This window comes from Scyliorhinus torazame, chromosome 4 (assembly GCF_047496885.1).
Source record: "Scyliorhinus torazame isolate Kashiwa2021f chromosome 4, sScyTor2.1, whole genome shotgun sequence".
Taxonomy (NCBI): domain Eukaryota; kingdom Metazoa; phylum Chordata; class Chondrichthyes; order Carcharhiniformes; family Scyliorhinidae; genus Scyliorhinus; species Scyliorhinus torazame.
Genome location: NC_092710.1, coordinates 83,887,619 through 83,910,283, shown reverse-complemented (window position 1 = coordinate 83,910,283; position 22,665 = coordinate 83,887,619). Strand labels below are relative to the sequence as shown.

At 53.7% G+C, this 22,665-nt stretch overlaps 1 protein-coding gene across 1 annotated transcript in view; it reads right to left on the bottom strand.

Moving 5' to 3' along the window:
• LOC140410334 (calsequestrin-1-like) overlaps positions 1-22,665 on the bottom strand; it is a 161,983-nt gene that overhangs the window by 50,254 nt on the left and 89,064 nt on the right. Inside the window, exons 2-3 of the mRNA XM_072498333.1 lie at positions 9,169-9,253; positions 8,389-8,489 (exon numbers count right to left, since the gene is read on the bottom strand). Of these exons, the coding sequence (XP_072354434.1) occupies positions 8,389-8,489; positions 9,169-9,253 (186 nt within the window). The remainder of the gene's footprint in view (positions 1-8,388; positions 8,490-9,168; positions 9,254-22,665) is intronic.

The window sequence follows — 22,665 nt, the reverse complement described above, 5'->3', positions numbered from 1 at the left end:
GCACAGTGCCCCCAGTGTGGTCTAACCAAGGGATATGGAGACCAGAACTGTCCGCAGTGCTCCCAGTGTGGCGTAACCGAGGGATATGGAGACCAGAACTGTGCACAGTGCTCCCAGTGTGGTCTAACCGAGGGATATGGAGACCAGAACTGTGCACAGTGCTCCTAGTGTGATCTAACCGAGGGATATGGAGACCAGAACTGTGCAGAGTGCTCCCAGTGTGGTCTAACCGAGGGATATGGAGACCAGAACTGTATGCAGTGCTCCCAGTGTGGTCGAACCGAGGGATATGGAGACCAGAACTGTGCACAGTGCTCCCAGTGTGGCCTAACCGAGGGGTATGGAGAGCAGAATTCTACACAGTGCTCCCAGTGTGGTCTAACTGAGAGATATGGAGATCAGAACTGTGCACAGTGCTCCCAGTGTGGCCTAACCGAGGGATATGGAGACCAGAATTCTACACAGTGTTCCCAGTGTGGTCTAACTGAGAGATATGGAGATCAGAGCAGCGCACAGTGCTCCCAGTGTGATCTAACCGAGGGATATGGAGATCAGGACTGTGCTCCGTGCTCCCAGTGTGGTGTAACCGAGGGATATGGGGATCAGAACTGTGCACAGAGCTCCAAATGTGGTCTGATTGAGGGATATGGAGACCAGAACTGTGCACAGTGCTCCCAGTGTGGTCTAATCGAGGGATATGGAGACCAGAACTGTACACAGTGCTCCCAGTGTGGTCGAACCGAGGGATATGGAGACCAGAATTGTGCACAGTGCTCCGAGTCTTGTCTAACTGAGGGATATGGAGACCAGAACTGTGCACATTGCTCCAAATGTGGTCTAACCGAGGGGTATGGAGACCAGAACTGTGCACAGTGCTCCCAGTGTGGTCTAACCGAGGGATGTGGAGACCAGAACTGAACTGTAGACAGTACTCCAAGTGTGGTCTAACCGAGGGACATGGAGACCAGAACTGTGCACAGTGCTCCCAGTGTGTTCTAACCGAGGGATATGGAGACCAGAACTGTGCACAGTGCTCCCAGTGTGGTCTAACCGAGGGACATGGAGACCAGAACTGTGCACCGTGCTCCCAGTGTGGTCTAACCAAGGGATATGGGGATCAGAACTGTGCACAGTGCTCCAAATGTGGTCTAATTGAGGGATATGGAGACCAGAACTGTGCACAGTGCTCCCAGTGTGGTCTAACCGATGGTGATGGAGACCAGAACTGTGCACAGTGCTCCCAGTGTGGTCTAACTGAGGGTTATGGAGACCAGAACTGTGTGCAGTGCTCCCAGTGTGGTCGAACCGAGGGATATGGAGACCAGAATTGTGCACAGTGCTGCAAGTGAGGTCGAACCGAGGGATATGGAGACCAGAACTGTTCACAGTGCTCCCAGTGTGGTCTAACCAAGGGTTATGGAGAGCAGAACTGTGCACAGTGCTCCCTGTGTGGTCTAACCGAGGGATATGGAGACCAGAACTGTGCACAGTGCTCCCAGTGTGGTGTAACCGAGGGACATGAGACCAGAACTGTGCACAGTGCTCCTAGTATGATCAAACTGAGGGATATGGAAACCAGAACTGTGCACAGTGCTCCCAGTGTGGTCTAACCGAGGGATATGGAGACCAGAATTGTGCACAGTGCTCCAAGTGAGGTCGAACCTAGGGATATGGAGACCAGTACTGTGCACAGTGCTCCAAGTGTGGTCTAATCGAGGGATATGGAGACCAGAACTGTGCACAGTGCTCCCAGTGTGGTCTAACCGAGGGATTTGGAGACCTGAACTGTGCACAGTGCTCCAAGTGTGATCTAAACGAGGGATATGGAGACCAGAACTGTGCACAGTGCTCCACGTCTGGTCTAACTGAGGGATATGGAGACCAGAACTGTGCACAGTGCTCCCAGTGTGGTCTAACCGAGGGATGTGGAGACCAGAACTGAACTGTAGACAGTGCTCCAAGTGTGGTCTAACCGAGGGACATGGAGACCAGAACTGTGCACAGTGCTCCCAGTGTGGTCTAACTGAGGGTTATGGAGACCAGAACTGTGCACAGTGCTCCCAGTGTGGTCTAACCGATGGTGATGGAGACCAGAACTGTGCACAGTGCTCCCAGTGTGGTCTAACTGAGGGTTATGGAGACCAGAACTGTGCGCAGTGCTCCCAGTGTGGTCTAACCGAGGGATATGAAGACCAGAACTGTGCGCAGTGCTCCCAGTGTGGTGTAACCGAGGGATATGGAGACCAGAACTGTGCACAGTGCTCCTAGTGTGATCTTACCGAGGGATATGGAGACCAGAATTGTGCACAGTGCTCCAAGTGAGGTCGAACCGAGGGATATGGAGACCAGAACTTTGCACAGTGCTCCAAGTGTGGTCTAACCGAGGGATATGGAGACCAGAACTGTGCACAGTGCTCCAGGTGTGATCTAAACGAGGGATATGGAGACCAGAACTGTGCACAGTGCTCCCAGTGTGGTCTGACCGAGGGATATGGAGACCAGAACTGTGCACAGTGCTCCCAGTGGGGTCTAACCGAGGGATGTGGAGACCAGAAGTGAACTGTAGACACTGCTCCAAGTGTGGTCTAACCGAGGGACATGGAGACCAGAACTGTGCAGAGTGCTCCCAGTGTGGTCTAACTGAGGGATATGGATACCAGAACTGTGCACAGTGCTCCCAGTGTGGCCTAACCAAGGGATATGGAGACCAGAACTGTGCACAGTGCTCCCAGTGTGGTCTAACTGAGGGTTATGGAGACCACAACTGTGCACAGTGCTCCCAGTGTGGTCTAACCGAGGGTTATGGAGACCAGAACTGTGCACAGTGCTCCCAGTGTGGTCTAACTGAGGGTTATGGAGACCAGAACTGTGCACAGTGCTCCCAGTGTGGTCTAACCGAGGGTGATGGAGACCAGAACTGTGCACAGTGCTCCCAGTGTGGTCTAACTGAGGGTTATGGAGACCAGAACTGTGCACAGTGCTCCCAGTGTGGTCTAACCGAGGGTGATGGAGACCAGAACTGTGCACAGTGCTCCCAGTGTGGTGTAACCGAGGGATATGGAGACCAGAACTGTGCACAGTGCTCCCAGTGTGGTCTAACCGAGGGTTATGGAGACCAGAACTGTGCACAGTGCTCCCAGTGTGGTGTAACCGAAGGATATGGAGACCAGAACTGTGCACAGTGCTCCTAGTGTGATCTAACTGAGGGATATGGAGACCAGAACTGTGCAGAGTGTTCCCAGTCTGGTCTAACCGAGGGATATGGAGACCAGAACTGTGCACAGTGCTCCCAGTGTGGTCTAACCGAGGGATATGGAGACCAGAACTGTGCACAATGTTCGAAGTGTGGTCTAACCGAGGGATATGGAGACCAGAACTGTGCAGAGTGCTCCCAGTGTGGTCTAACCGAGGGATATGGATACCAGAACTGTGCACAGTGCTCCAAGTGTGGTCTAACCGAGTGACATGAAGACCAGAACTGTGCACAGTGCTCCCAGTGTGGTCTAACCGAGGGACATGGAGACCAGAACTGTGCACAGTGCTCCCAGTGTGGTCTAACCGAGGGATATGGAGACCAGAACTGTGCACAGTGCTCCCAGTGTGGTCTAACTGAGGGTTATGGAGACCAGAACTGTGCACAGTGCTCCCAGTGTGGTCTAACCGAGGGTTATGGAGACCAGAACTGTGCACAGTGCTCCCTGTGTGGTCTTACTGAGGGTTATGGAGACCAGAGCTGTGCACAGTGCTCCCAGTGTGGTCTAACCGAGGGTGATGGAGACCAGAACTGTGCACAGTGCTCCCAGTGTGGTGTAACCGAGGGATATGGAGACCAGAACTGTGCACAGTGCTGCCAGTGTGGTCTAACCGAGGGTTATGGAGACCAGAACTGTGCACAGTGCTCCCAGTGTGGTCTAACCGAGGGTGATGGAGACCAGAACTGTGCACAGTGCTCCCAGTGTGGTGTAACCGAGGGATATGGAGACCAGAACTGTGCACAGTGCTCCCAGTGTGGTCTAACCGAGGGTTATGGAGACCAGAACTGTGCACAGTGCTCCCAGTGTGGTGTAACCGAAGGATATGGAGACCAGAACTGTGCACAGTGCTCCTAGTGTGATCTAACTGAGGGATATGGAGACCAGAACTGTGCAGAGTGTTCCCAGTCTGGTCTAACCGAGGGATATGGAGACCAGAACTGTGCACAGTGCTCCCAGTGTGGTCTAACCGAGGGATATGGAGACCAGAACTGTGCACAATGTTCGAAGTGTGGTCTAACCGAGGGATATGGAGACCAGAACTGTGCAGAGTGCTCCCAGTGTGGTCTAACCGAGGGATATGGATACCAGAACTGTGCACAGTGCTCCAAGTGTGGTCTAACCGAGTGACATGAAGACCAGAACTGTGCACAGTGCTCCCAGTGTGGTCTAACCGAGGGACATGGAGACCAGAACTGTGCACAGTGCTCCCAGTGTGGTCTAACCGAGGGATATGGAGACCAGAACTGTGCACAGTGCTCCCAGTGTGGTCTAACTGAGGGTTATGGAGACCAGAACTGTGCACAGTGCTCCCAGTGTGGTCTAACCGAGGGTTATGGAGACCAGAACTGTGCACAGTGCTCCCTGTGTGGTCTTACTGAGGGTTATGGAGACCAGAGCTGTGCACAGTGCTCCCAGTGTGGTCTAACCGAGGGTGATGGAGACCAGAACTGTGCACAGTGCTCCCAGTGTGGTGTAACCGAGGGATATGGAGACCAGAACTGTGCACAGTGCTGCCAGTGTGGTCTAACCGAGGGTTATGGAGACCAGAACTGTGCACAGTGCTCCCAGTGTGTTGTAACCGAAGGATATGGAGACCAGAACTGTGCACAGTGCTCCTAGTGTGATCTAACTGAGGGATATGGAGACCAGAACTGTGCAGAGTGCTCCCAGTCTGGTCTAACCGAGGGATATGGAGACCAGAACTGTGCACAGTGCTCCCAGTGTGGTCTAACCGAGGGATATGGAGACCAGAACTGTGCACAATGCTCAAAGTGTGGTCTAACCGAGGGATATGGAGACCAGAACTGTGCAGAGTGCTCCCAGTGTGGTCTAACCGAGGGATATGGATACCAGAACTGTGCACAGTGCTCCAAGTGTGGTCTAACCGAGGGACATGAAGACCAGAACTGTGCACAGTGCTCCCAGTGTGGTCTAACCGAGGGACATGGAGACCAGAACTGTGCACAGTGCTCCCAGTGTGGTCTAACCGAGGGATATGGAGACCAGAACTGTGCACAGTGCTCCCAGTGTGGTCTAACTGAGGGTTATGGAGACCAGAACTGTGCACAGTGCTCCCAGTGTGGTCTAACCGAGGGTTATGGAGACCAGAACTGTGCACAGTGCTCCCAGTGTGGTCTAACTGAGGGTTATGGAGACCAGAACTGTGCACAGTGCTCCCAGTGTGGTCTAACCGAGGGTGATGGAGACCAGAACTGTGCACAGTGCTCCCAGTGTGGTGTAACCGAGGGATATGGAGACCAGGACTGTGCACAGTGCTCCCAGTGTGGTCTAACCGAGGGTTATGGAGACCAGAACTGTGCACAGTGCTCCCAGTGTGCTGTAACCGAAGGATATGGAGACCAGAACTGTGCACAGTGCTCCTAGTGTGATCTAACTGAGGGATATGGAGACCAGAACTGTGCAGAGTGCTCCCAGTCTGGTCTAACCGAGGGATATGGAGACCAGAACTGTGCACAGTGCTCCCAGTGTGGTCTAACCGAGGGATATGGAGACCAGAACTGTGCACAGTGCTCGAAGTGTGGTCTAACCGAGGGATATGGAGACCAGAACTGTGCAGAGTGCTCCCAGTGTGGTCTAACCGAGGGATATGGAGACCAGAACTGTGCACAGTGCTCCAAGTGTGGTCTAACCGAGTGACATGAAGACCAGAACTGTGCACAGTGCTCCCAGTATGGTCTAACCGAGGGATATGGAGACCAGAACTGTGCAGAGTGCTCCCAGTGTGGTCTAACCGAGGGACATGGAGACCAGAACTGTGCACAGAGCTCCCAGTGTGGTCTATCCGAGGTATATGGAGACCAGAACTGTGCAGAGTGCTCCCAGTGTGGTCTAACCGAGGGATATGGAGACCAGAACTGTGCACAGTGCTCCCAGTGTGGTCTAACCGAGGGTTATGGAGACCAGAACTGTGCACAGTGCTCCCAGTGTGGTCTAACTGAGGGTTATGGAGACCAGAACTGTGCACAGTGCTCCCAGTGTGGTCTAACCGAGGGTGATGGAGACCAGAACTGTGCACAGTGCTTCCAGTGTGGTGTAACCGAGGGATATGGAGACCAGGACTGTGCACAGTGCTCCCAGTGTGGTCTAATCGAGGGTTATGGAGACCAGAACTGTGCACAGTGCTCCCAGTGTGGTCTAACCGAGGGTGATGGAGACCAGAACTGTGCAGAGTGCTCCCAGTCTGGTCTAACCGAGGGATATGGAGACCAGAACTGTGCACAGTGCTCCCAGTGTGGTCTAACCGAAGGATATGGAGACCAGAACTGTGCACAGCGCTCCTAGTGTGATCTAACTGAGGGATATGGAGACCAGAACTGTGCAGAGTGCTCCCAGTGTGGTCTAACCGAGGGATATGGAGACCAGAACGGTGCACAGTGCTCCCATTGTGGTCTAACCGAGGGATATGGAGCCCAGAACTGTGCACAGTGCTCGAAGTGTGGTCTAACCGAGGGATATGGAGACCAGAACTGTGCAGAGTGCTCCCAGTGTGGTCTAACCGAGGGATATGTGGACCAGAACTGTGCACAGAGCTCCCAGTGTGGTCTAACCGAGGGATTTGGAGACCAGAACTGTGCACGGTGCTCCCACTGTGGTGTAACCGAGGTATATGGAGACCAGAACTGTGCACAGTGCTCCCAGTGTGGTCTAACCGAGGGATATGGAGACCAGAACTGTGCACAGTGCTCCAAGTGTGGTCTAACCGAGGGACATGGAGACCAGAACTGTGCACAGTGCTCCCAGTGTGGTCTAACCGAGGGACATGGAGACCAGAACTGTGCACAGTGCTCCCAGTGTGGTCTAACCGAGGGTTATGGAGACCAGAACTGTGCACAGTGCTCCCAGTGTGGTCTAACTGTGGGATATGGAGACCAGAACTGTGCACAGTGCTCCCAGTGTGGTCTAAGCGATGGATATGTAGATCAGAAATGTGCACAGTGCTCCAAGTGTGGTCGAACTGAGGGATATGGAGGTTAGAACTGTGCACAGTGCTCCCAGTGGGTTCTTCCTGAGGCATATAGAGACCAGAACTGTGCACAGTGTTCCCAGTGTGGTCTAACAGAGGGACATGGAGACCACAACTGTGCACAGTGCTCCCACTGTGGTCTAACCGAGGGACACGGAGACGAGAACTGTGCACAGTGCTCCCAGTGTGGACTAACCGAGGGATATGGAGACCAGAACTGTGAATAGTGCACCCAGTGTGGTCTAACTGAGGGATATGGAGACCAGAACTGTGCATAGTGCTCCCAGTGTGGTCTAACCGAGGTATATGGAGACCAGAACTGTGCACAGTGCTCCCAGTGTGGTCTAACCGAGGGATATGGAGACCAGAACTGTGCACAGTGCTCCCAGTGTGGTCTAACTGAGGGATATGGAGAATGGACTTTTAATTATTCTTTCATGAGAGTGATAGGTGGGGGTGAACATTTATTGCCAGCAGTAATATTGCTGGAAAAAGCTTCTCCCATGTCTTCTATCTGGGTGTACACGTCGACAGGTCACTGAAAGGGGCAACGCAGGTGGAGAAGGTATTCAAGAAGGCATTCAAGAAGGCATACGCCAAGCTTGCATTCATCGGCCCCTCAACCACATTGCTCTAGTGAGAACAAACAAAGTTTATCCAATCTCTCCTCATAGCTAATGCCCTCCAGACCAGGCAACATTCTGGTAATTCTCTTCTGCACCCTCTCCAAAGCCTCCACATCCTTCTGGTAGTGTGACCAGAATTGAACACGATACTCCAAGTGTGGCCTAACTTAGGTTCTATACAGCTGCAACATGACTTGCCAATTCTTATACTCAATGCTCCGGCCAATGAAGGCAAGCATACCGTATGCCTTCTTGACTACCTTCTCCACCTGTGTTGCCCCTTTCAGTGACCTGTGAACCTGTACACCCAGATCCCTCTGTCCTTCAGTGCTCATTCAGACTGGTGGGGCGTATTCCATTGCACTCCTGACTTGTGTCTTGTAGGCATGGACAGGCTTTGAGGAGTCAGGAGGTGAGTTACTCGCCGCAGAATTCCCAGTCTCTGATTCCCTGCCACAGCTCCTCCCCATCCTGCCCCACCCATTCCCGTTGTTTAATATCACGAGAAAGGACCTTTACTTACATCGAGGATGAACTCCACGACCGTGTCTGAAGCCATCTCTCCATCGTATTCAATCACATCGTCTTCTTTGAAAACGTAAATGCTGCCTTCCTCCGACAAACCTGGTACAGGAATGGGGCAAGGATTGACTGTGACTTCAATGGAAGGGCCTTCTAATATCCCAGTCCCACGAGCCAAAACCACTGGTCTTCACTCTGTCAGTCTGGCTGGGCGAGGGAGAGACCACACTACACCTCTCCTCCCCTCTCCTCCCCTTGTTTGCCCTCACCCTTCCCCTCTCCGAACCTTTCTCCTCTCCTCCAGCCTGCCCTCCCCTTGCTGGTCCTCCCCTATCCTCCTCCCTCCCTCCCTCTCCCCCTCACCTTCTTCCCCTTCTCTCCCCTCCCTCTCCCGGTCTCACTCCCTCTCCCTCTCGCTCTTTCCCTCCATCCCTCCCTCTCCCCTCCCTCTCTGCTCCCACCCTCTCCCTCTGCCTTCTCCTTCTCCCTCTCACACACCCTCCCTCCCTCCTTCTCCCTCTCTCTCCCTCTCCTCCTCCTCCTTCTTCGTCCCCCTCTCTCCTCACTCCTTCTCCCACTTCCTATTTCTCCCCCTCTCCCAACCCTCCCTCTCTCTCCTCCCTCCTTCTCCTACTTCCTCTTTCTCTCCCTCTCCAATCTCTCCCATTCTCCCTCCCTCCTTCTCCCTCTCCCACACTCTCCCTCCCTCTTCCCCTTCCTCCCTCTCCTCCTCCGACCGGACCTTTCCATCGATGAAGAGAAAGGCAGAGTGTTGACTCACCCAGTTTCTTGGCCACAGCTTCATCTTCCTCAGCATCAACAAGCCCAAAGCCAACATTCTCATCCTCTAGCACCTGGGCGGCTAACTGGTGGGAGCAGCGCGATGGCGGGAGGGGGAGGAGGAGGGGACAAACACAAATGCTTTTTTATCAACTGCAGATCTCCAAATCCCACCACCTGCCCCTTGAACCCAACTTTCACCAAATGGACAGAACATGAACACAACATGGACCCAACCCAGAACAAACATGGAACCAATACAGACACAACATAGACTGAACACAAGTACAACACGGACACAATGGGGGCATGACATGGAAACAATATGAAATCACGGGATCATAGCAATTACAGTGCAGAAGGAGGCCATTCGGCCCATCGAGTCTGCAGCGGACCTTGGAAAGAGCACCCTCCCCAAGCCCACGCCTCCACCCTACCCCGTAACCCAGTAACCCCACCTAATCTTTGGACACTTTATCATGGCCAATCCACCTAACCTGCACATCTTTGGACTGTGGGAGGAAACCGGAGCACCTGGAGGAAACCCACGCACACACAGGGAGAATGTGCGGACTCCGCACAGTCACCCGAGGCCGTAATTGAACCTGGGTCTCTGCCACTGTGAGGCAGCAGTGCTAACTACTGTGCCACCATTTTTACCACAATCGACAATGGTTTAATGGTCATCATCAGACTTCGAATTCCAGATTTCAGACTAAATTCAAATGTTACCATCTCGTGGTAATGGGATTTGAACCCGGGTTCCTCGAGCACTGCCCCGGGTCTCTGGATTATTAGATAATACCAGTGCATCACCATTTCCACTTCATAACTCCAGAGATCGGGAGGGTTGTGGGGGCTGGAGGAGGTTACAGGGATAGGAAGGGTTGTAGAGGATGGAGGAGGTTACAGAGATAGGGAGGGTTGTAGGGGCTGGAGGAGGTTACAGAGATAGGGAGGGTTGTAGGGGCTGGAGGAGGTTACAGAGATAGGGAGGGTTGTAGGGGCTGGAGGAGGTTACAGAGAGAGGGAGGGTTGTAAGGGCTGGAGGAGGTGACAGAGATTGGGAGGATTGTAGGGGCTGGAGGAGGTTACAGAGATAGGGAGGGTTGTAGGGGCTGGAGGAGGTTACAGAGATCGGGAGGGTAGGAGGGGCTGGAGGAGGTTACAGAGAAAGAGAGGGTTGTAGGGGCTGGAGGTGGTTACAGAGATCGGGAGGGTTGTGGAGGCTGGAGGAGGTTACAGAGATAGGGAGGGTTGCGGAGGCTGGAGGAGGTGACAGAGATAGGAAGGGTTGCGGAGGCTGGAGGAGGTTACAGATATAGGGGGGGGGGTTGTAGGGGCTGAAGGAGGTTACAGAGAGAGGGAGGATTGTAGGGCTGGAGGAGGTTACAGAGATCGGGAGGGTTGTGGAGGCTGGAGGAGGTTACAGAGATAGGGAGGGTTGCGGAGGCTGGAGGAGGTGACAGAGATAGGGAGGATTGTAGGGGCTGGAGGAGGTTACAGAGAAAGGGAGGGTTGTAGGGGCTGGAGCAGCTTACAGAGATAGAGAGGGTTGTAGGGGCTGGAGGAGGATACAGATATAGGGAGGGTTGTAGGGGCTGGAGGAGGTTACAGAGATAGGGAGGGTTGTAGGGGCTGGAGCAGGTTACAGCGATACGGAGGGCTGTAGGGGCTGGAGGAGGTAACAGAGATAGGGAGGATTGTAGGGGCTGCAGGAGGGCACCGAGATAGGGAGGGTTGTAGGGGCTGGAGGAGGTTACAGAGATAGGGAGGATTGTAGGGGCTGGAGGAGGTTACAGAAATAGAGAGGGTTGGAGGGCCTGGAGGAGGTTACAGAGATAGGGAGGATTTTAGGGGCTGGAGAATGTTACAGAGATAGGGAGAGTTGTCAGGGCTGAAGGAGGTTACAGAGATAGGGAGAGTTGTAGGGGGTGGAGGAGGTTATGCAGAAATGGTGAGTTGGAGGGGCTGGAGGAGGTTACAGAGATAGGGAGTTTTGTAGGGACTGGAGGAGGTTACAGAGATAGGGATGGTTGTAGGGGCTGGAGGATGTTGCAGAGATAGGGAGAGTTGTAAGGGTAGAAGGAGGTTACAGAGATAGGGAGAGTTGTAGGGGCTGGAGGAGGTTACAGAGATAGGCAGAGTTGAAGGGGCTGGAGGAGGTTACAGAGATAGGGAGGGTTGTAGGGGCTGAAGGAGGTTACAGAGATAGGGAGAGTTGTAGGGGCAGGAGGAGGTTACAGGGATAGGGAGGTTTGTAGGGGCTGGAGGAGGTTACAGAGATAGGGAGGGTTGTAGGGGCTGGAGGAGGTTACAGAGATAGGGAGGGTTTTAGCGGCTGTTCGTGGTTACAGAGATAGGGTTGTAGGGGCTGGAGGAGGTTACAGAGATAGGGAGGATTGCAGGGGCTGGAGGAGGTTATACAGAAATGGTGAGTTGGAGGGGCTGGAGGATGTTACAGGGATAGTGAGGTTTGTAGTGGCTGGAGGAGGTTACAGAGATAGGGAGGGTTGTAGGGGCTGGAGGTAGTTACAGAGATAGGGAGAGTTGTAGGGGCTGGAGGAAGTTACAGGGATAGGGAGGTTTGGAGGGGCTGGAGCATATTGTAGAGATAGGAAGGGTTGTAGGGGCTGGAGGAGGTTACATGGATAGGGAGGTTTGTAGTGGCTGGAGGAGGTTACAGAGATAGGGAGGGTGGTAGGGGCTGGAGGAGGTTACAGGGATAGGGAGGTTTGTAGGGGCTGGAGGAGGTTATACAGAAATGGTGAGTTGGAGGGGCTGGAGGATGTTACAGGGATAGGGAGGTTTGTAGGGACTGGAAGAGGTTACAGAGATAGGGAGGGTTGTAGGGGCCGGAGGAGGTTACAGAGATAGGAAGGGTTGTAAGGGCTGGAGGCGATAACAGAGATAGGGAGAATTGAAGGGGCTGGAGGAGGTTACAGAAATAGAGAGGGTTGGAGGAGTTTACAGAGATAGGGAGGGTTGTAGGGGCTGGAGGAGGTTACAGAGATAGGGAGGGTTGTAGGGGCTGGAGGAGGTTCCAGAGATAGGGAGGGTTGTAGGGGCTGGAGAGGTTCCAGAGATAGGGAGGGTTTTAGGGACTGGTGGAGGTTACAGAGATAGGGAGGGTTGTAGGGGCTGAAGGAGGTTACAGAGATAGGGAGAGTTGTAGGGGCAGGAGGAGGTTACAGGGATAGGGAGGTTTGTAGGGGCTGGAGGAGGTTACAGAGATAGGGAGGGTTGTAGGGGCTGGAGGAGGTTACAGAGATAGGGAGGGTTTTAGCGGCTGTTCGTGGTTACAGAGATAGGGTTGTAGGGGCTGGAGGAGGTTACAGAGATAGGGAGGATTGCAGGGGCTGGAGGAGGTTATACAGAAATGGTGAGTTGGAGGGGCTGGAGGATGTTACAGGGATAGTGAGGTTTGTAGTGGCTGGAGGAGGTTACAGAGATAGGGAGGGTTGTAGGGGCTGGAGGTAGTTACAGAGATAGGGAGAGTTGTAGGGGCTGGAGGAAGTTACAGGGATAGGGAGGTTTGGAGGGGCTGGAGGATATTGTAGAGATAGGAAGGGTTGTAGGGGCTGGAGGAGGTTACATGGATAGGGAGGTTTGTAGTGGCTGGAGGAGGTTACAGAGATAGGGAGGGTGGTAGGGGCTGGAGGAGGTTACAGGGATAGGGAGGTTTGTAGGGGCTGGAGGAGGTTATACAGAAATGGTGAGTTGGAGGGGCTGGAGGATGTTACAGGGATAGGGAGGTTTGTAGGGACTGGAAGAGGTTACAGAGATAGGGAGGGTTGTAGGGGCCGGAGGAGGTTACAGAGATAGGAAGGGTTGTAAGGGCTGGAGGCGATAACAGAGATAGGGAGAATTGAAGGGGCTGGAGGAGGTTATACAGAAATGGTGAGTTGGAGGGGCTGGAGGAGGTTACAGAGGTAGGGAGAGTTGCAGGGGGTGGAGGAGGTTATGCAGAAATGGTGAGTTGGAGGGGCTGGAGGAGGTTCCAGAGATAGGGAGTTTTGTAGGGACTGGAGGAGGTGACAGAGATAGGGAGCGTTGTAGGGGCTGGAGGAGGTTACAGAGATAGGGAGAGTTGTAGGGGCTGGAGGAGGTTACAGGGATAGGGAGGGTTTTAGAGGTTGGAAGAGGTTACAGAGATAGGGAGGTTTGGAGGGGCTGTAGGAGATTGTAGAGATAGGGAGGGTTGTAGGGTCTGGAGGAGGTTACAGAGATAGGGAGTGATGTAGGGTCTGGAGAGGTTGCAGAGATAGGGAGGGTTGTAGGGTCTGGAGGAGGTTACAGAGATAGGGAGAATTGTATGGGCTGGAGGAGGTTACAGAGATAGGGAGAGTTGTAGGGGCTAGAGGAGGTTACAGAGATAGGGAGGGTTGGAGTGTCTGGAGGAGGTTACAGAGATAGGGAGAATTGTATGGGCTGGAGGAGGTTACAGAGATAGGGAGAGTTGTAGGGGCTGGAGGAGGTTACAGAGAAAGAGAGGGTTGTAGCGGCTGGAGGAGGTTACAGAGATCGGGAGGGTTGTGGAGGCTGGAGGAGGTTACAGAGATAGGGAGGGTTGCAGGGGCTGGAGGAGGTTACAGAGATAGGGAGGGTTGCGGAGGCTGCAGGAGGTGACAGAGATAGGGAGGGTTGTAGGGGCTGGAGGAGGTTACAGAGATAGGGAGGGCTGTAGGGGCTGGACGAGGTTACAGAGATAGGGAAGATTGTAGGACCAAGAGGAGGTTACAGAGTTAGGGAGGGTTGTAGGGGCTGGAGGAGGTTACAGAGATAGGGATGATTGTAGGGGCTGGAGGAGGTTACAGAGATAGGGAGGATTTTAGGGGCTGGAGAATGTTACAGAGATAGGGAGGTTTGGAGGGGCTGGAGGATATTGTAGAGATAGGGAGGGTTGTTGGGGCTGGAGGAGGTTACACAGTAATGGTGAGTTGGAGGGGCTGGAGGAGGTTACAGGGATAGGGAGTGTTGTTGGGGTTGGAGGAGGTTTCAGTTATCGGGTGGGTTGTAAGGGCTGGAGGAGATTACAGAGAAAGGGAGGGTTGTAGGGGCTGGAGGAGGTTACTGAGATAGAGAGGGTTGTAGGGGCTAGAGGAGGTTACAGAGTTAGGGGGTGTTGTAGGGAGTGGAGGTTTACAGAGATAGGGAGGATTTTAGGGGCTGGAGGAGGATACAGAGATAGGGAGAGTTGTAGGGGCTGAAGGAGGTTACAGAAATAGCGAGGGTTGGAGGTGTTGGAGGAGGTAACAGAGACAGGGAGGGTCGGAGGGGCTGGAGGAGATTGTTGATATAGGGAGAATTGTAGCGGCTGGAGGAGGTTATACAGAAATGGCGAGTTGGAGGGGCTGGAGGAGGTTACAGGGATTGGGAGGGTTGTAGGCACTGGAGGAGGTTATAGAGATTGGGAGGATTTTAGGGGCTGGAGAATGTTACAGAGATAGGGAGGGTTGTAGGGGCTGGAGGAGGTTACAGAGATAGAGAGGGTTATAGGGGCTGGAGGAGGTTACAGAAATAGAGAGTGTTGGAGGAGGTTACAGAGATAGGGAGGGTTGTAGGGGCTGGAGGAGGTTCCAGAGATAGGGAGGGTTGTAGGGACTGGTGGAGGTTACAGAGATAGGCAAGGTTTTGGGGCTGGGGGAGGTTACAGAGATAGGGTGGGTTATAGGGGCTGGAGGAGGTTACAGAGATAGAGAGGGTTAAAGGGGCTGGAGGAGATAACAGAAATAGGGAGGATTGTAGGGGCTGGAGGAGGTTACATAAATAGAGAGGCTTGGAGTGTTTGGAGGAGGTTACAGAGATAGCAAGGGTTGAAGGAGCTGGAGGAAGTTACAGAGATAGGGAGGGTTGTAGTGGCTGGAGGAGGTTACAGGGACAGGGAGGGTTGTAGTGGCTGGAGGAGGTTACAGAGGTCGGGAGGGTTGTATGGGATGGAGGAGGTTAAAGAAATAGGGAGGGTTGGAGGGGCTGGAGGAGGTTACAGAGAGAGGGTGGGTTATAGGGGCTGGAGGAGGTTACAGAGATAGGGAGGATTGTAGGGGCTGGAGGAGGGCACAGAGAAAGGTAGGGTTGTGGAGGCTGGAGCCGCTTACAGAGATTGAGAGGGTTGTAGGGGCTGGAGGAGGTTACAGAGATAGGGAGAGTTGTAGGGGCTGGAGGAGGTTACAGAGATAGGGAGAGTTGTAGGGGCTGGAGGAGGTTACAGGGATAGGGAGGTTTGTAGGGCTGGAGGAGGTTACAGAGATAGGGAGAGTTGAAGGGGCTGGAGGAGGTTACAGAGATAGGGAGGGTTGCAGGGGCTGGAGGAGGTTACAGAGATAGGGAGAGTTGCAGGGGCTGGAGGAGGTTACAGGGATAGGGAGGGTTGTAGGGGCTGGAGGAGGTGACAGAGATAGCGAGAATTGTAGGGGCTGGAGGAGGTTACTGAAATAGAGAGGTTTGGAGGAGTTTACAGAGATAGGGAGGGTTATAGGGGCTTGAGGAGGTTACAGAGAAACGGAGGGTTGGAGGGTTTGGAGGAGGTTACAGAGAGAGGGAGGGTTGGAGGAGCTGGAGAAAGTTACAGAGATAGGGAGGGTTGTAGGGGCTGGAGGAGGTTACAGGGACAGGCAGGGTTGTAGTGGCTGGAGGAGGTTACAGAGGTCGGGAGGGTTGTATGGGATGGAGGAGGTTACAGAAATAGGGAGGGTTGGAGGGGATAAAGGAGGTTACTGAGATAGGGTGGGTTATAGGGGCTGGAGGAGGTTACAGAGATAGGGAGGGTTGTAGAGGCTGGAGCCGCTTACGGAGATAGAGAGGGTTGTAGGTGCTGGAGGAGGTTACAGATATAGGGAGGGTTGTGGAGGCTGGAGGAGGTTACAGAGATAGGGAGAGTTGTAGGGGCTGGAGGAGGTTACAGAGATAGGGAGGGTTGGAGAGGCTGGACGACGTTACAGAGATAGGGAGGGTTGTAGGGGCTGGAGGAGGTTACAGAGATATGGAGAATTGTAGCGGCTGGAGGAGGTTACAGGGATAGGGAGATTTGTAGGGGCTGGAGGAGGTTTCGGAGATCGGGTGGGTTGTAAGGACTGGCGGAGTTTACAGAGATAGGGAGGGTTGTAGGGGCTGGAGGAGGTTACAGAGATAGGGAGAGTTGTAGGGGCTGGAGGAGGTTACAGAGATCGGGAGAGTTGTAGGGGCTGGAGGAGGTTACAGGGATAGGGAGGTTTGTAGTGGCTGGAGGAGGTTACAGAGATAGGGAGGGTGGTAGGGGCTGGAGCAGGTTACAGGGATAGGGAGGTTTGTAGGGGCTGGAGGAGGTTATACAGAAATGATGAGATGGAGGGGCTGGAGGATGTTACAGGGATAGGGAGGTTTGTAGGGACTGGAAGAGGTTACAGAGATAGGGAGGGTTGTAGGGGCCGGAGGAGGTTACAGAGATAGGAAGGGTTGTAAGGGCTGGAGCAGATAACAGAGATAGGGAGAATTGAAGGGGCTGGAGGAGGTTACAGAAATAGAGAGGGTTGGAGGAGTTTACAGAGATAGGGAGGGTTATAGGGGCTGGAGGAGGTTACAGAGATAGGGAGGGCTGTAGGGGCTGGAGTAGGATATACAGTAATGGTGAGTTGGAGGGGCTGGAGGAGGTTACAGAGATAGGGAGTGTTGTAGGGGTTGGAGGAGGTTTCAGTGATCGGGTGGGTTGTAAGGGCTGGAGGAGATTACAGAGAAAGGGAGGGTTGTAGGGGCTGGAGGAGGTTACTGAGATAGAGAGGGTTGTAGGGGCTAGAGGAGGTTACAGAGTTAGGGGGGGTTGTAGGGAGTGGAGGTTTACAGAGATAGGGAGGATTTTAGGGGCTGGAGGAGGATACAGAGATAGGGAGAGTTGTAGGGGCTGAAGGAGGTTACAGAAATAGCGAGGGTTGGAGGTGTTGGAGGAGGTAACAGAGACAGGGAGGGTCGGAGGTGCTGGAGGAGGTTATAGAGATTGGGAGGATTTTAGGGGCTGGAGAATGTTACAGAGATAGGGAGGGTTGTAGGGGCTGGAGGAGGTTATACAGAAATGGCGATTTGGAGGGGCTGGAGGAGGTTACAGGGATTGGGAGGGTTGTAGGCACTGGAGGAGGTTATAGAGATTGGGAGGATTTTAGGGGCTGGAGAATGTTACAGAGATAGGGAGGGTTGTAGGGGCTGGAGGAGGTTACAGAGATAGAGAGGGTTATAGGGGCTGGAGGAGGTTACAGAAATAGAGAGTGTTGGAGGAGGTTACAGAGATAGGGAGGGTTGTAGGGGCTGGAGTCGGTTCCAGAGATAGGGAGGGTTGTAGGGACTGGTGGAGGTTACAGAGATAGGCAAGGTTTTGGGGCTGGAGGAGGTTACAGAGATAGGGAGGGTTGTAGGGGCTGGAGGAGGTTCCAGAGATAGGGAGGGTTGTAGGGACTGGTGGAGGTTACAGAGATAGGGAAGGCTTAGGGGCTGGAGGAGGTTACAGAGATAGGGAGGGTTGTAGCGGCTGGAGGAGGTAACAGGGATAGGGAGGGTTGTAGGGGCTGGAGGAGGTTTCGGAGATCGGGTGGGTTGTAAGGGCTGGCGGAGTTTACAGAGATAGGGAGGGTTGTAGGGGCTGGAGGAGGTTACAGAGATAGAGAGGGTTGTAGGGGCTAGAGGAGGTTACAGAGTTAGGGGGGGTTTGTAGGGACTGGAGGTTAACAGAGATAGGGAGGATTTTAGGGGCTGGAGGAGGATACAGAGATAGGGAGAGTTGTAGGGGCTGAAGGAGGTTACAGAAATAGCGAGGGTTGGAGGTGTTGGAGGAGGTAACAGAGACAGGGAGGGTTGGAGGGGCTGGAGGAGATTGTTGATATAGGGAGGGTTGTAGCGGCTGGAGGAGGTTATACAGAAATGGTGAGTTGGAGGCACTGGAGGAGGTTATAGAGATTGGGAGGATTTTAGGGGCTGGAGAATGTTACAGAGATAGGGAGGGTTGTAGGGGCAGGAGGAGGTTACAGAGATAGGGAGAGTTGGAGGGGCTGGAGGAGGTTATACAGAAATGGTGAGTTGGAGGGGCTGGAGGATGTTACAGGGATAGGGAGGGTTGTAGGGACTCGAGGAGGTTATAGAGATAAGGATGGTTGTAGGGGTTGGAGGAGGTTACAGGGATAGGGAGGGTTGAATGGGCTGGAGGAGGTTACAGAGATAAGGAGGGTTGTAGGGGTTGGAGGAGATTACAGGGATAGGGAGTGTTGAAGGGGCTGGAGGAGGTTACAGAGATCGGGAGGGTTGTAGGGGCTGGAGGAGGTTACAGAGATAGGGAGGGTTGTAAGGGCTGGAGGAGGTTACAGAGATAAGGAGGGTTGTAGGGGTTGGAGGAGGTTACAGGGATAGGGAGTGTTGAAGGGGCTGGAGGAGGTTACAGAGATCGGGAGGGTTGTAGGGGCTGGAGGAGGTTACAGAAATAGGGAGGATTGTAGGGGCTGGAGGAGGTTACATAAATAGAGAGGCTTGGAGGGTTTGGAGGAGGTTACAGAGATAGCAAGGGTTGAAGGAGCTGGAGGAAGTTACAGAGATAGGGAGGGTTGTAGTGGCTGGAGGAGGTTACAGGGACAGGGAGGGTTGTAGTGGCTGGAGGAGGTTACAGAGGTCGGGAGGGTTATATGGGATGGAGGAGGTTAAAGAAATAGGGAGGGTTGGAGGGGCTGGAGAAGGTTACAGAGATAGGGTGGGTTATAGGGGCTGGAGGAGGTTACAGAAATAGGGAGGATTGTAGGGGCTGGAGGAGGGCACAGAGAAAGGTAGGGTTGTGGAGGCTGGAGCCGCTTACAGAGATTGAGAGGGTTGTAGGGGCTGGAGGAGGTTACAGAGATAGGGAGAGTTGTAGGGGCTGGAGGAGGTTACAGAGATAGGGAGAGTTGTAGGGGCTGGAGGAGGTTACAGGGATAGGGAGGTTTGTAGGGCTGGAGGAGGTTACAGAGATAGGGAGAGTTGAAGGGGCTGGAGGAGGTTACAGGGATAGGGAGGGTTGTAGGGGCTGGAGGAGGTGACAGAGATAGGAAGGGTTGTAGGGGCTGGAGGAGTTTACAGTGATAGGGAGGGTTGGAGGGACTGGAGGAGGTTACAGAGATAGGGAGGGTTGTAGGGGCTGGAGGAGTTTACAGTGATAGGGAGGGTTGTAGGGGCTGGAGGAGGTGACAGAGATAGGGAGGGTTGTAGGGGCTGGAGGAGTTTACAGTGATAGGGAGGGTTATAGGGGCTTGAGGAGGTTACAGAGAAACGGAGGGTTGGAGGGTTTGGAGGAGGTTACAGAGATAGGGAGGGTTGGAGGAGCTGGAGAAAGTTACAGAGATAGGGAGGGTTGTAGGGGCTGGAGGAGGTTACAGGGACAGGCAGGGTTGTAGTGGCTGGAGGAGGTTACAGAGGTCGGGAGGGTTGTATGGGATGGAGGAGGTTACAGAAATAGGGAGGGTTGGAGGGGATAAAGGAGGTTACAGAGATAGGGTGGGTTATAGGGGCTGGAGGAGGTTACAGAGATAGGGAGGATTGTAGGGGCTGCGGAGGGCACAGAGAAAGGTAGGGTTGTAGAGGCTGGAGCCGCTTACAGAGATAGAGAGGGTTGTAGGTGCTGGAGGAGGTTACAGATATAGGGAGGGTTGTAGGGGTTGGAGGAGGTTACAGAGATAGGGAGGGTTGTGGAGGCTGGAGGAGGTTACAGAGATAGGGAGATTTGTCGGGGCTGGTGGAGGTTACAGAGATAGGGAGGGTTGGAGAGGCTGGACGACGTTACAGAGATAGGGAGGGTTGTAGTAGCTGGAGGAGGTTACAGAGGTAGGGAGGATTTTAGGGGCTGGAGGAGGTTACAGAGATATGGAGGATTGTAGGGGCTGGAGGAGGTTACAGAAATAGAGAGGGTTGGAGGGCCTGGAGGAGGTTATAGAGATCGGGAGGATTCTAGGGGCTGGAGAATGTTACAAAGATAGGGAGAGTTGTAAGGGCTGAAGGAGGTTACAGAGATAGGGAGGGTTGTAGGGGCTGGAGGAGGTTACAGAGATAGGGAGGATTCTAGGTGCTGGAGGAGGTTCCAGCGATAGGGAGAGTTGAAGGGGCTGGAGGAGGTTACAGAGATCGGGAGGTTTGTAGGGGCTGGAGGAGGTTACAGAGATAGGGAGGGTTGTAAGGGCTGGAAGAGGTTCCAGAGATAGAGAGGGTTTAAGGGGCTGGAGGAGATAACAGAAATAGGGAGGATTGTAGAGGCTGGAGGAGGTTACAGAAATAGAGAGGCTTGGAGGGTTTGGAGGAGGTTACAGAGATAGGAAGGGTTGGAGGAGCTGGAGGACGTTACAGAGATAGGGAGGGTTGTAGGGGCTGGAGGAGGTTACAGGTACAGGGAGGGTTGTAGTGGCTGGTGGAGGTTACAGAGGTCGGGAGGATTGTATGGTATGGAGGAGGTTAAAGAAATAGGGAGGGTTGGAGGGGCTGGAGGAGGTTACAGAGCTAGGGTAGGTTATAGGGGCTGGAGGAGGTTACAGAGATAGGGAGGATTGTAGGGGCTGGAGGAGGGCACAGAGAAAGGTAGGTTTGTAGAGGCTGGAGCCGCTTACAGAGATTGAGAGGTTTGTAGGGGCTGGAGGAGGTTACAGAGATCGGGAGAGTTGCAGGGGCTGGAGGAGGTTACAGAGATAGGGAGAGTTGTAGGGGCTGGAGGAGGTTACAGGGATAGGGAGGTTTGTAGGGCTGGAGGAGGTGACAGAGATAGGGAGAGTTGAAGGGGCTGGAGGAGGTTACAGGGATAGGGAGGGTTGTAGGGGCTGGAGGAGGTTACAGAGATAGGGAGAGTTGCAGGGGCTGGAGGAGGTTACAGGGATAGGGAGGGTTGTAGGGGCTGGAGGAGGTGACAGAGATAGGGAGGGTTGTAGGGGCTTGAGGAGGTTACAGTGATAGGGAGGGTTGTAGGGACTGGAGGAGGTTACAGAGATAGGGAGAATTGTAGGGGCTGGGGGAGGTTACAGAAATAGAGAGGTTTGGAGGAGATTACAGAGATAGGGAGGGTTATAGGGGCTTGAGGAGGTTACAGAGATAGGGAGGGTTGGTGGGTTTGGAGGAGGTTACAGAGATAGGGAGGGTTGGAGGAGCTGGAGGAAGTTACAGAGATAGGGAGGGTTGTAAGGGCTGGAGGAGGTTACAGGGACAGGGAGGGTTGTAGTGGCTGGAGGAGGTTACAGAGGTCGGGAGGGTTGTATGGGATGGAGGAGGTTACAGAAATAGGGAGGGTTGGAGGGGCTAAAGGAGTTTACAGAGATAGGGTGGGTTATAGGGGCTGGAGGAGGTTACAGGGATAGGGAGGATTGTAGTGGCTGCGGAGGGCACAGAGAAAGGTAGGGTTGTAGAGGCTGGAGCCGCTTACAGAGATAGAGAGGGTTGTAGGGGCTGGAGGAGGTTACAGATATATGGAGGGTTGTAGGGGCTGGAGGAGGTTACAGAGATAGGGAGGGTTGTGGAGGCTGGAGGAGGTTACAGAGATAGGGAGAGTTGTAGGGGCTGGAGGAGGTTACAGAGATAGGGAGGGTTGGAGAGGCTGGATGACGTTACAGAGATAGGGAGGGTTGTAGGGGCAGGAGGAGGTTACAGAGATAGGGAGGATTGTAGGGGCTGGAGGAGGTTACAGAAATAGAGAGGGTTGGAGCGCCTGGAGGAGGTTATAGAGATAGGGAGGATTCTAGGGGCTGGAGAATGTTACAGAGATAGGGAGGGTTGTAAGGGCTGAAGGAGGTTACAGGGATAAGGGAGGGTTGTAGGCGCTGGAGGAGGGTATACAGAAATGGTGAGTTGGAGGGGCTGGAGGAGGTTACAGAGATAGGGAGAGTTGTAGGGGGTGGAGGATGTTACAGGGATAGGGAGTTTTGTAGGGACTGGAGGAGGTTACAGAGCTAGGGAGGGTTGTAAGGGCTGGAGGAGGTTACAGAGATAGGAGGGTTGTAGGGGCTGGAGGAGGTTACAGAGATAGGGAGGGTTGTTGGGGTTGGAGGAGGTTACAGAGATAGGGAGGGTTGTAGGGGCTGGAGGAGGTTACAGAAATAGGGAGGGTTGTAGGGGCTGGAGGAGGTCACAGAGATAGGGAGGGTTGTCGGGGCTGGAGGAGGTTACAGAGATAGGGCGGGTTGTATGGGCTGAGGAGGTTACAGAGATAAGGAGGATTGTAGGGGCTGGAGGAGGTTACAGGGATAGGGAGGGTTGTAGGGGATTGAGGAGGTTACAGAGATAGCGAGGGTTTTAGGGGCTGCAGGAGGTTAGAGAGATAGGAAGGATTGTAGGGACTGGAGAAGGTTATAGAGATAGGGAGGATTTTAGGGGCTGGAGAATGTTACAGAGATAGGGAGGGTTGTAAGGGCTGAAGGAGGTTACAGGGATAAGGGAGGGTTGTAGGCGCTGGAGGAGGGTATACAGAAATGGTGAGTTGGAGGGGCTGGAGGAGGTTACAGAGATTGGGAGAGTTGTAGGGGGTGGAGGATGTTACAGGGATAGG